The sequence below is a fragment of the Acanthisitta chloris genome, unplaced genomic scaffold (genome assembly GCF_000695815.1).
Source record: "Acanthisitta chloris isolate BGI_N310 unplaced genomic scaffold, ASM69581v1 scaffold3486, whole genome shotgun sequence".
Taxonomy (NCBI): Eukaryota; Metazoa; Chordata; class Aves; order Passeriformes; family Acanthisittidae; genus Acanthisitta; species Acanthisitta chloris.
Genome location: NW_008678595.1, coordinates 65,192 through 78,178, shown reverse-complemented (window position 1 = coordinate 78,178; position 12,987 = coordinate 65,192). Strand labels below are relative to the sequence as shown.

The 12,987-nt window shown below is 42.6% G+C and overlaps 1 protein-coding gene across 1 annotated transcript in view; it reads right to left on the bottom strand.

The window, feature by feature from the left end:
• The window catches only part of SLC4A11 (solute carrier family 4, sodium borate transporter, member 11), a gene marked incomplete at its 5' end in the record, with an annotated part of 80,461 nt that overhangs the window by 19,963 nt on the left and 47,511 nt on the right, over nt 1-12,987 (bottom strand). Inside the window, 5 exons of the mRNA XM_009076951.1 lie at nt 1,910-1,983; nt 2,266-2,398; nt 3,521-3,634; nt 4,336-4,461; nt 12,066-12,150. Of these exons, the coding sequence (XP_009075199.1) occupies nt 1,910-1,983; nt 2,266-2,398; nt 3,521-3,634; nt 4,336-4,461; nt 12,066-12,150 (532 nt within the window). The remainder of the gene's footprint in view (nt 1-1,909; nt 1,984-2,265; nt 2,399-3,520; nt 3,635-4,335; nt 4,462-12,065; nt 12,151-12,987) is intronic.

Here is a 12,987-nt window from a genome sequence, read left to right as displayed (position 1 = left end):
CAAATCACCACCTGTTATGAAACAGGAGGGGAAGGAGAAAGCTGAGCATGCAGCTGTGAGCTGCACTGGTGTCATGTCTTTAAATGGGAGCACTGAGAGGATTAAGGATGAAGTCTGTGCCTGCCAGTACCAGTGCCCTTCTGCATTTGGGAGCATGGCTGAAGTTGGGGTCCCACCTGCTGATGCACTGAACACTCCCAAATGCAGCTGAAGCCAATATGAGCTGGCAAATCAGTGGAGTATGGATTTGACTTTATTACCATTGTTCCTATAAATTTAGCCCTTCTCAAGTACAAGGGAGAATTCAACTAATCTGCTAATTACATTAACTCAGAATCCTATAACAGTTTGGCTTGGAAGAGACCTTTTAAGATCATATAGTTCCAAGCCCCTGCCATGGGCAGGGACACCTTCCACTAGGACCAGGTTGTTCCAAGCCCTATCCAACCTGGCCTTGAATACTTGCAGGGATGGGGCAGCCACAGCTTCTCTGGGTAAGTTGTGCCAGTGCCTCACCACTCTCACAGGGAAGAATTTTTTCCTGATATCTAACCTAAACGTGCTCTCTGGAAGTTTAAGGGCACTCCCCCTTGCGTGCCAGGTTCTTCTCCTGTCCTCACTGCAATACTCTAAAGTTACTTGCATATTGCAGAAAGTCTGGCAGCTGGGATTAATGGATGCACTCTGTCCCTAACCTGCACCCCACATCCCTGCTGTAGGAAATCAGCTCTCTGCTACAGAAGCATTCTGATCATTTGCTAATTTTTCCAGAGCAGCTGAATATCCTGTTGAAGAACTCCTTAGTGCCAGAGAGAGTGTCCCATGTCTCCAGAACAGGGCACTGACAGCACACGTTAATCAAAGCTCACAGCTACATGGAAAGTAAAATATCCCAGAACAACTTCCCCCTCATCAGGCTCTAAGCAGGGTATTTGAAAGATGCAGATGTTCTGCAGAGAAAAAAAATAAATCGCTCTGATTGCACAATCAAAGCACATATAAGCCAAATTAAGGATTCCCAATGAAGTGAGAAAGTATCTCACTTCAAATTGTTTTGCATTATCAAAGCTGTTCTTTGGAGGGTGTTCTCCTTGCACGTGACATACCAAGCCTGAGTAACCCAAAACAAGGAGTTGCTCAGACATCTCCTGAAGAATTTCAAAGGATAACCCGCACTTAGGGCTGTTGGACAATCAGTCAATAAAAGTTAAGGAATGGAGTTTGTCCAGCTCCTCACTGGCATGAACAGGAAGGTTGCCATTCACATGGCATTTCTGCTAACATGATTCACCTTCACAAATACCTCCTGCCAATTCTGGTGGGGAGGAAAAGAGATGCTAGAGAAATTTGTCAAACCCCAAGGGTCTTCCTGGAGACTTAGAATCTAACCCAAAAATGGTGACCAAGTGGCTAGAAAGGACAGAGAAGCTTTAGGATAATTCTGGAAGGCACTGCAGTCCTGCTGCTGCCATTGAAGAAGGCTCTCAGAGCTCACATAACAGGAAACCTCCACTCATCTTTCAGCTCCCTTCCATGTAATTTTAATGATGTGGCAAGGAAAAAGAACTAGATAGACTGCATTTAAATAGGACTTTCTTTGCCAGACCATTTAAAAAGAGACTGGTATCAAGAGAAGACTTTCCCATCAATAACATTATGGTTTCTCCATTTGGTGAATGAAACCAATCCTGTCTCAGCTAACTGAAATCAGAGCTTAAGGAAATTATGCACATCCAGGTAAACTGCTGACAAAGAGCAGCTTCCATCACCCACACTGATTTGCTTTTTCCCCCCCTGAAGACTCTGAATGAACACAGAACAAGCAAACATTACACATATTTGCAGCCTTGTGTTTCCCTTTGACAAGGAAGCAGAGAACTGCACTGAAAAACACTGCTGCAAGACTTACCTTTAATAATGCCTTTGAAGGCATCAAGCACAAATGTGATGGATATAAAAAGTGCAATTATTTCTTCTGTTGACCTGTGGAAAAATCCAGGAATTAATATAGCTGCATTCAACTCTGTTCAAAGAAAAAAAATCAGCATATTCATCCATTTACATGAAAATATACCAATTTTAGGAAATGAAACAGTAAATCTTAGAGAGCTTCTTTCAAGCTGAAACAATAAGCCAAAATGACACTAGTCCTCATCTCCCAAAATACATTTTGTGGCAAGTTTGTAATTAAAGAGCTTGTGGAATGTATAATTTTTCCATTTGCTGAATAATCTGATCAAAATCAGACTTCTTGCAAGCAGCTACCTTTTAAAGAGCTTCATCAGAAGGCTGAAATTGAAGAGGGAGTACATCACCAGGAAAAAGCTGTTCCACAGTCCAATCCAGGCATAGAAAGCACTGAAATCCAAGTTGTAGTCATCACAGATTCCTCGGATGACTGCAAAAGTGAAGCATTCATGTGTCAGATGAAACTTGTGTCATTAGCACCCTGTGAGTCCCATCTGCTCCATGGCAAAGAGAATGATTTTCAAGACTTCGCCCCAACACACTTATTACAGATACTATTAAACCCTGTTCTTGCACTTCCACAGGGAAACTGAATCAACCCAAACTGTTCTTCCCCCCTCTCCACTCCCTTCCACCACTAGAAATAGGGAGAAACACTTGGAAAAATATTCTCTGCCACTGCTCAAAGCATCTTTCATAAGGATTGAGGCCACAAAATAAGCCTTCGGAATTTGCTCTTGCTGACATTTCGGGATGCTGTTGAGCAATAGATCTCATGTATGCTCTTGTGTCATGTGTGCTCACCCACAGCACTGTGGACAAAACCTCATGTTTCAAACCTTTCAAGCTGGTCATAGCCCATCATCTGATTACACCTATAGATACCGAGTTTGCTCCTTTACACTTCTGGCTCACTAATACCGTTTGAAGTCACACCTGGAAAGCTACTGATCATACTTTAAACAGACCAGTCAAAAAAACCCCAAGAAACTCAGACTCTTGTCCTCAAGTTTTATAAATGCAACTATATGAGAAAACCATTAATGAAACAGACTTTCTCACTGAAGCTGAAGAAATGCTTATTTTCATGAAGTTATTTCTATGCAAGGTAGTTTCTTTAGAAATCAACTTTAACTAAACCAGGAGTTGGTCTCAATGATCCTTGTGGGTCCTTTTCCAGGATATTCTGTGATTCTACAAAACCTGAATCAAATTCTTCCCCTTTCCCTTGGCCTTAGAATCATAAAACATCCCGAGCTGGAAGGGACCCACAAGGATCATCAAGTCCAACTCCTGGTCCTGCACAGGACAACCCCAACAATCACACCACATTCTTTAGAGGCTTGTCCAAGAGCTCCTTGACTTGGTGCCATGACCACTTCCATGAGGAGCCTGTTCCAGTGCCCAACCACTCTTTTCCTAATAGCAGTCCTTTAATACTGACATATTAAACAAATGCAACTGAAGCTCTAAGAGGATTGCAAGGTTCTTGTGCAAAGCCCCATCCCACCAACCCCCTCAGTCCCCTGACAGACACCTGTAGTAGACTCACCATTAATGTAGAGTGCTAAAGGAGCTGTAGTTAGGAGTACAACTAGAGGTTGCCCCGAAAAGAGTGCATAAAGCAGCCCTCCAATGCACTGACCAACGATTGTCTTCTGTACATCTACAGTTAGGAAGGACGGAAACAAACAGGGATTTAAATCAGTATCTCCCTGGATCAAAGACTATCCACAAGGCATAGAATCCAACCAGCAATGAGTAGGAGAAATTATTAGAGGGTATACAGGTGTGACACTGAAAGCAAAAGTGACTATTTTCACTTGTAGTTTAGGATGCCACTAGGCTTCCAGATGCTCAGCTAAAAGTAGGATGGGCTTTGATTTGTTGGCATTTTTTTGTGTTTGGGTGTTTTAAAAATATATATTTAATAATTTTATTTTATTTTAAACAGGTATAAAATATAACCAGTGTTTGCAGAGGCTTCCAGGACAAGACTTGAATGAAGATTCCTATGAACTGTGACAGCAACATGAACTGATTTAGGGCCACAGCTGGGATAAAGGATGATGCTTAACTCTATACCAGTGGATTGGATACTGGTAATCAAATTCAGATGTTTTACTAGGAAAAATGTGAAGATAAAAGTACATAGCTATGAAGTGAGCATCATTAAAAACAGCAGCATATATCTGCATCAGTACAAGCCAGATGCTACTATCCAAAGCACTTTTCCAATTAGGAAAAAAAAAAACTTCAGTCATGGTTCTGGGTTGGGGTTTTTTTTTTTAGTAAATAAAAACTAGCAAAACTTTCTGTGACTAGTTTGAACCCATGGAATCAGATGCACAAAACTGATAAACTTACCAATAGCTCCTCGAGTATTTTCATCATTGAGTGACCCAAAAGCAATGGATGGAAGGAGGCAGGCAAAATAGAGAAAGATCATAGTGGTGATGTATTTTCCTATAGCTTTGTTGTTCCCAATAACACCTAGTGCAAACCACAACAAAAATCATGTTAGTACTGCCCATGTGTAAAGCATCAAAACCCTACTCAGGTCAGACATATGTTCCATCAGTTTCGACACAGAATCATAGAATGTTACGGGGTTGGAATGGACATTAAAGATCACGTTAAGGGGTTGGACATGACATTAAAGATCACCTAGTCCCAACCTCCTACCCTGGGCAGGGACACCTCCCACTACACCAGGTTGGTCAAGGCTTCACCTGGCTTTGAACACTGCCAGTGTCTTTCCATGTTGAAAAGCAGAAGTAGAAATTCAGGCCACACTTGAAACATAGGTAGGTCCCTATATATAACATTTGATTTTGTACAACCACACTCCCTGGTTCATCTGGGACCAGAAGTAGAAGCACCAACATGCCACCAGACACTTTTGGCACCATCAAAAATGAAAGCCTTTTGCCCAGTTTTGCCAGCCCCAAAAGCTTGGGAGAGGATCAAAGCAGAAACTCTAATTTTAGGGTTCATAAACCCCCCACTCCCACCCTTTTTAGTACCAAATTTATAGGTATTCTGGATTATGTCCCTAATGAGTTCCATGATGATCACTTCTCTTCACAACTCACGATGTCTTGGGCAAGAAAACATGAAGCACTTCATTTTTCCCTAGGCAGAGGTCTGAGGTTATAGGTTTGAATCAATAATAGGCTACACTGAGCCAATTAGTGGTAGCAGACTTAGAAAAACAACTAGCACAAGAGGTCAGGAATGAGATTTGCTTTCAAAAGCCCTGCTGAAAGAATGGCTTCTTTTCCATCCACTCATCCCTCTCATCTCCATCGGAAAAAACACACCAGACCAAAACAAAAAGCAGCCAGAAAGAGAATTAAAGTGTCAGAATATGAATTTAAGGGCCTCTGAAGTAGCTTCCTTTTCCTGTTTTCAGGCTGATGTCCATCCCCAGAGAGCTCACATCACACACGAGAGAGGATGAGATGACAACAGCTGATATTGCTCGAGGAGAACAGAAGTTTTTCCACAGAACAGACTCTTTAGAGAGGATACACAGGAGAAAGTCTTTCAAACAGCCTTCAACCTGCCTATGCCACTATCCTTGATGGTGCTCCTCCTACAAGACACGTGGGCAAGGTTAGAGTTGCCCAATTCCCCTTTCTAGAAGCCTCCAGAGCAGTGAACTCCCACACAGCCATCTGCCCCTGTGCTCCAAAATGCTCATCTGAGCTCTTTGATGATCCCTCATCAGTCCCTTGCTGAGAGAAAAAAGCCAGTGAGTTGAATCAGAGAAGGGAGGGCTTAGCATTAGGGGTTATTGGTGCAACACTGAAAATCTCTATCACTGGAATAAAACAAAAAGTGTATCTCAATGACTTTGGGATCTTAGCTAATATCTGTTTTATGCACCATTGGCAGTGCAGAGATAAGGAAGGAAGGAGGGTGCCATATCCAAAAATTGAAGGCGATGTGTAATGAACAGGCAGTCACATGTGTAAAGGACACCTTGTGAGGTTCCTGTTCACAGACACAAGAGGAACAGACACAAACAGGACTTCTGATGCTCAGCATTCTCTAACTTGGGGCTACAACTTGACAAGAGTCACGTAAAGCATGCAAATATGAGATCACCATTCAGGAGTTATCAGACCAGCTGTTCTGAGGCAAATTCCTATCAATTTATTGTGAAGATTCAGAACCCACAGGTCACATTCCAGACCACTCTTAGCAACCAAAGGGCCTGAAACTTAATTCTTGCAGATGAAGCTTTCTCATGTGATCTTGAGTCCAACAGCAGCGGGCTCCTACCTCACAATCCAAACTGCCTGAGACCTTTAGAGAAAAGGAAAGATCTGGCAAGGCAAATAGTGGACTTAGTAATAGTCTTACAAGTACAGATGGTTATATCCTCGTTCAGAGGACTCCGTGGCACTCCAGAATACTGAATTTTAGACAAAGGAGTCCTTCCAACACGAAAGGTCAGAGGCAACAATGCCTAAAAGCTCTACGTAATTCCTAAAAGGACAGACAAAAAGGACCAGAGAAGCAAATCATGTTTTTTTAAAAAGGTTCAGGTAGATAAACCATAGCAGGAGAGGGCATAAGGAATGAAGAAGCCCCAAAGACCATCACAAAAACTCACATGTGGCTTTTGGTTTCTGTTTCCATCCTTGCAAAACAAGCAGCAGGAGTCCCTGCTGATCATTGAGGTCCAATGCCAGAGAAGGACATAACCTCAAGCTGCACCAGGGGAGGCTCAGGTTGGACATCAAGAGGAATTTATTAATGGAAAGGGTTGTTAAGCATTGAAATGTGCTGCCCAGGGATGTGGTGGAATCACCATCCCTGGAGGTGTCCAAGAAAAGACTAGACATGGCACTTAGTCCTCTGGTCTAGTTGACAAGGTGGTGATCAGTCAAAGGTTGGACTCAATGACCTTAGAGGTCTTTTCCAACCTAAATGATGCTGTAATTCATCATGGCTGTGTCTTAAATCCATAATCAGCCAGATGAGATCCAAGGAGCAAAGAGTCTTTCCGGTGGGCAGCAAAATTCACTTCGTAATGGAGACAGTAACTACATCAGATGAAACATAGTTCTTCACAAACGTGATTACTCACTCTTTAATTGCAGTACAAGTCATGACCAAATCCTGCCTCCTTGTACAGATTCACCTGATGCAAGTATCAAAATCCAACATTAACCACAATTTACCTTTTGCCTTTTTAAGTCAACATCTGGCAAAACATTTTCAGTATCTATTTGCAGCTCAGGGACTGACATGACTTCATTTAGAAGAAGGTGGGCTGCATGATGATGGCATTTCATCTGTGACAGCCTCATAAAGCCATTGAGAAACGTGTCACTCCACCTGCACCACGGCAATTTATAGCAGAACATCAACTCTTGGCCCAGCTGGGAAATGTGAGTAGCTGAATATTACAGGAGAAATCCCTTGAAATTAAGGTGCATCTATGCATTGAAATAGGAAGCAATTATGTTTATCAATGTGACAGTTCTATATCATTTGCTTGAATTTCTGAATGTCATAATTTTTAGAGACAAGGTTAGAGATTCAGAGAAAACTGCAGTATTTCTGGCTCAGCACTGCATGGGATTCTACTTTAACAAGTTAATGACCAGGAGACCCAACAATTGGCTTTAGAGCTCCTTAAGTCTATTAATTATACATTTAACTAAATCAAAATCACACCTGATGGACATTGCATGAAACAGCTATTAATGCTGCTTCCCAATTCACTGAGATATCCAATGCAAAACAAGTTTAATTACACTGATCTGCAGCACAGCAGGAAGGATGTGTCTATGAAAGCTCCAATTTAAAAAAAAAAATCATCTTTTAATGTCAAAAACAGTGTAAGGAGATCTATTCCTAAGTCTTCAGTGGTAAAAACTGAGAATTACAAACTTCTGATAATGCCCTCATGCTGGGCTTTCACTTCTATGATGGCTGCTGGACTCTGGCCCAATGTTCTGAAGATGAACAGAGGATGAATGTTCCCTAAAGCCCTGTGAAAAGTAAAGTGGAACTGAAAACTGGAAAAGGAAATCCACTCAGTGAGTTTGGAGCAGAAGCCAAGCATATGCTCAGAGTAGAGAGGTATTAAGAAACAAATCAAGGTCTCAGACCTTTCCCTTCTTGTCTTGCTTCTTTCAGCCCATTTCCCACAAAGCTCTTCTGTCTTGGAAGGAAACATCCACAGATGAAACAGATGCTTTTATGCATCTTCAACACATTCCTGTCCACTGCTGACACAAAGACTTCAAAGCAACCCAGACCACGATGCCTCAAAGCATCCGACAGATTAGGACATTGAACTTCTGTACCCAGGTGATATTTAGGGATGAAGGGCTGCAGAGCGATGCAGGAGCTTCCCCGTCTTTTAACCTAGGGCAGCAGAGGCATGGAAGAGAAGGGAAAAAGCCTATCTACAATCCCTTTGGTTTTCCTGCTTCCTCAAGAATGGAATCTGCCAAACAAGGTAGCTAAGGCAACCAGATGGGAGAGAGAATGAAGAATTAGCACATGCCACAGCCAATCCAGAGTCAACATTTCAGCAGGTTTAAGCTCTGAGCTATCTTAGAGAACAAGTAAAAGTTCACTTTCAAATCCCATTTTCCACTGCCTTCAGGTCTTCTATCAAGAATGCCTACATAACAGGGAGCTTTGGAGATCTCCCTCCTGCAAAACACCACACCAAATCCCAAGAATGCTATCAGCAGATGTGATTGCCTTACTCTAAGGAGCTGGTTAGGGACCCTGTGCAGGACCAAGGACAGGGAGGAATCCACATCTCCAGCTGAACTATCCAACCACCATAGCTGTGTACTAATGACAGGTCCAGAGAAAAAGAATAAGCCTCAGTTCTCCTCTTTTTCCTTCACTCTCCCTCCCCAAGAGGTGAAGGGATATGGCAGAACATAGCACCAAAGCTCACCATAAACATCTCGGGCACCTTAAATTTCCCACTGGGCTCTTCAGGCACTACGTTCCTGTTTATTCCTCTGTGTTGCGGCAGAAAAACACCCACTGAAGAATAAGGGTAGCAACTTCTAGGAGTTTCAGAAAGCTGGTGTCTGAGTCTGAGTAGAATTTCCTCCTTCATTCAAAGCAGCCTCAATAGAAATTTCAGAAAGCTCCTATGGTTTGACTGAGCCTTAAAGAGTAATAAAATGGATACACGAAGGTTTTGAGCCTACTTGACAAGATCAGGGTGAACTTCTGTCAAACAGAAGTTTTAATACAGCAGAATCCTACATACAAAGGTTGCAGTCATTAAGAAGAGAATAGATGCCAAATGATGTAAATTCCAGTTTAAAGGAAAGCTACAGGTGTTCTTGGGCTCAGCAAAACCCAACTGTTCATCTTTAGAAGCTCCTGCTGGAAGACATCTATTACAGACCATCTAAATCACTGGACCAAAAGTTTAGAAAACTCTTGATCCTTGTACACTCAACAGCACAAGACTTCACAAGACAAAGTTGACAGATTCCTAATCTGGAAGAAAAGGGCTAAAGAAGAGAGAAAGACTATGCTTTTCTTTCCCAAACCTAAGGGTAATTTAATGGCCAGCTTAGTGCAGCATGTGAAGAGGACCAATCCCACAAAACTCCAACTGATTCAACATTTGCTGGTCCTACAAAAGCCTCATTATTTATCACCCTGCCCTTAATCAGTTTATTTGTCTAAACCAAAGCCCCAGGATGCTGCTCGGATTGAGGATTTAGAGACTCCAACCATTCAAAACTCAGCATCTTTGTGATTCAGAGCTCTTTGATGATACACATGTGGTTGTCTGGAGTGCAGATACTTGGGTAGTTCAAATCCCTCATATTCTGATACACTGCTGCTTTGAGATGGTCCAGAAATTTCACATTCCTGATCACCTTCAGTCTCGGTGGTTTATGGCAGATGCTTTATGTTCCATCTGATTTTCATTTCAAGCATTTCCTTAAAGAATTCAGCCTAATTTTTGGTTTCTGGGAAGAAATGGTACATACTAATATATATATATATAGGATGGTGTTGGATTTTTTTAAATCCCTTTTCCCCATACATATTTGAAAGGGCACAACTGCTCCTAAGTCAAGAACTTCACATTTGAGCTGCAGCAGTTCTTGAGTTTCACTTGGCTCTCTTTCTGACTCTTCCACTCGCCAGAAGTTGTATAACCATTCACTGACACTTTTTAGAGTGCACTTTAATTTTATCCCAATTTTATACCCATTCTGTACATCAGATCATGGAAAGCTGGTGGAGCTGCCTACAGCTGACAGCCCCAGGGCTGAGAGACAGGATGCACAGGTTGATTTGGCTGCAGGCAGAGCCAGAACATGGACCCTGAAGTGGGTTTCCAAATCTGCTGACAGCAGTTGGTTGCAGAACCATCATATGATGTTTCTGTGCCTGTGAACCTGTTGTCCTCAGCTCACAGTCACAGCAGGCAATACTCTGTCTTGAGTTGCACGTGAGTCCCCACAAGGTGCTCCAGCAGGATTTCCCTTCCAAAGTGCTTCAATATCCTTTTTAATTAAAAGTTAAGACTTGGAGAGCTCTACAAAGCAACAGCCATAGAGATGAAATGCCCTGAATGCAGTTCAGAGGTGTCCTGATTAGGAGCTGAAGTCCCATGCCAGACCTACTACCAATGATGCACATGCCAAGAAATCATTTTTGAAACAAACTTTTTAAACCAGAAATAATTTTTCAGACTCTTTACTGCCACCCTGAAAATCACTTCCTGCCCCCCTTCCTCAACATGCCCTCAAATCCCCAGGGAAATTAGTGTGATAGGAGGGACAGATCCATTTGGAGTCAAGCTGATGCTAAGTCTCCTCAACTGTTTCATCCCAGCAGTCACAAAACACCTGGAGAAAGCATCCAGCACTAAACCACCATCTAAACCAGCAGGTCATCCCATTTTACTCTTCCTAGGAGAGTGGATACCACTAACTGCAGAACACATTGTGGTGGATGAAGCATTCCTAGTTGACAAAGCAGCTTTGTGGGAAGCAACTGCCTCAAACACATGGCATTTCCTTCAGCTGAGCATCAACAGCAGATGGCCATGTTCCTCTGCTGGTGGCAACCATCCTTGGTGAAAGGTAGTGAGGACACATCTAATAGCCTAGCCACACATGTCTCAAGCTTAAGTTGCTGTGGAAGGTGGCTTTGCACTAGAATACTCTCACATTTGGGGCTTGGGTGTGCATCTCATTTTCTTATGCCTAATCCAAGGAAGACCTCAGCGAAGGTGCAGTGGAGAGCTCTGGGACACACTGGCTTGAGTTAAGGAGGACTTTGTAGCAAGGTGGTGTCATAAATCCCCAAAGTTGTCCCTCACTACACTCTAATTCTTTACTTTATTCAAACTTTCCATGTCTGATACTTGAACACATGAACCAGCTCCCCAACAAGCTGTAAAAAACATGTTTTGCTGTCAAGCTGGGGCTCTGTAATCATGGTTTGCCCTGAAGACTTCTCACAGCCTTCAAGAACCTCTGAAAGTTTGTAAGTGAAAGGGGAGAAAGTGACTTAAAACCAACCAGGCCCTTGTGGGAGCTGTATAAAGCCCTAAACCTGAGGCTCAATATGAACACTACACTGCAGCTCCTGTGATCTGGCAACAGCAAACAAGCTATATCCTGTTTTAAAACCAAGCTGAAGTTACTGCAGCTCAGATTTTGTTTAAGCATTCTCAACTCCCACAGCATCACTATAATTACCAGTGATGAGGCTTGCAAAGACAGCAGAAAAGGCCTATTAGGCCAGTGCTGACTAATTAGGTAGCAACGAGTTGATCCGAGTCTACACACGACCATAATCAATCCATTTAATCGCCTCATTGCTTAATAAAAATTAAACCCTCAGCCACACACAGCAGTACCTTCATTAAGGAAACACTGCAAGATTCTCATCTCTGGTGCCCCACGCTGCCCATTCACAGCCTTTTGTCAAAACAGGCTTTTAACTAAGGAGTAAGAGAGCTATTACACATATCAAAGCACACATTCAATGCACACTGTAAACAGGACATCACATCACACAAAAAACCCAAATCAGGCCAATGCTTTCATAAACATTGGCCAACTTACCATCAGTGAAGTCCAACGCGTACACTGGAAGCCTTCGTGCAATGTCATCAGAAATCCCCTTGCCAACATTGAGAAACTCGTGCAGCTAAAGAAAGGAAGGAAGTGCTGTGTCAGTGTAAGGGCTCATGTATTGTTAAAGAGATTAACCTCCTTATTCAACCCTGCTAGGAGCAAACCTACTGCTTTTCAATAGGGCATTTAAATCCCAGCTTGTAATGATAATAAAAATAAACTTGTGGTGCTTCAATTTATATCCTCAATAGCATTGTAAAAGAGAAAATCCCCTAGACCACCCTGTTTTCCTCCCTTCCTTCCCCCTTTCCCCTCCCCTTTATATCTGCACCCCTGTTTTTCAGGTGAGGGAGCTGATACACAGCATGACTCACTGGAAAGGATTAGACCTGGGGTTAGAGATCAGGTCAGAGGTGCCTTACCCATCTCTCCAGACAACTTTTTCTGTGGATGCCAGCACAAAACAACTCTTGCCTAAATCCACATGAAGCCTCTGAAAGGAGATCCCAAGCAAGTGCTCCTTTCCTTGCCATTGTCATGGGAAAGGGACACCTCAAATAATTTAGCAAGGGAATTTTGTCTGCTCTTAAGATTGAATAACTTCACAGAACCAAGCCATAATTTCTGCCCCTAAAAGACACTCAGAACATCATGAAAAGGGTCCAAGAAACCCCAACATATTCCCTTTTATTTCTGGTTTGGTGGCCTGCAAGTTGCAGTGGAATTGCTGATATGGTCTGATGCTCACCGCAAGCAAAAGGAGCTTATCAGAAGTATAGGACAGCTGCTATTGACTCTCAGCCTCCCAATTTTCACAACTTTATCCTTATGGAAAGCACATGGAAAGTGTCAGGGTACGCAACACTTGCAAATGAGGCACCTGTCAGATTTTTTCCTGCTATCCTCAAGT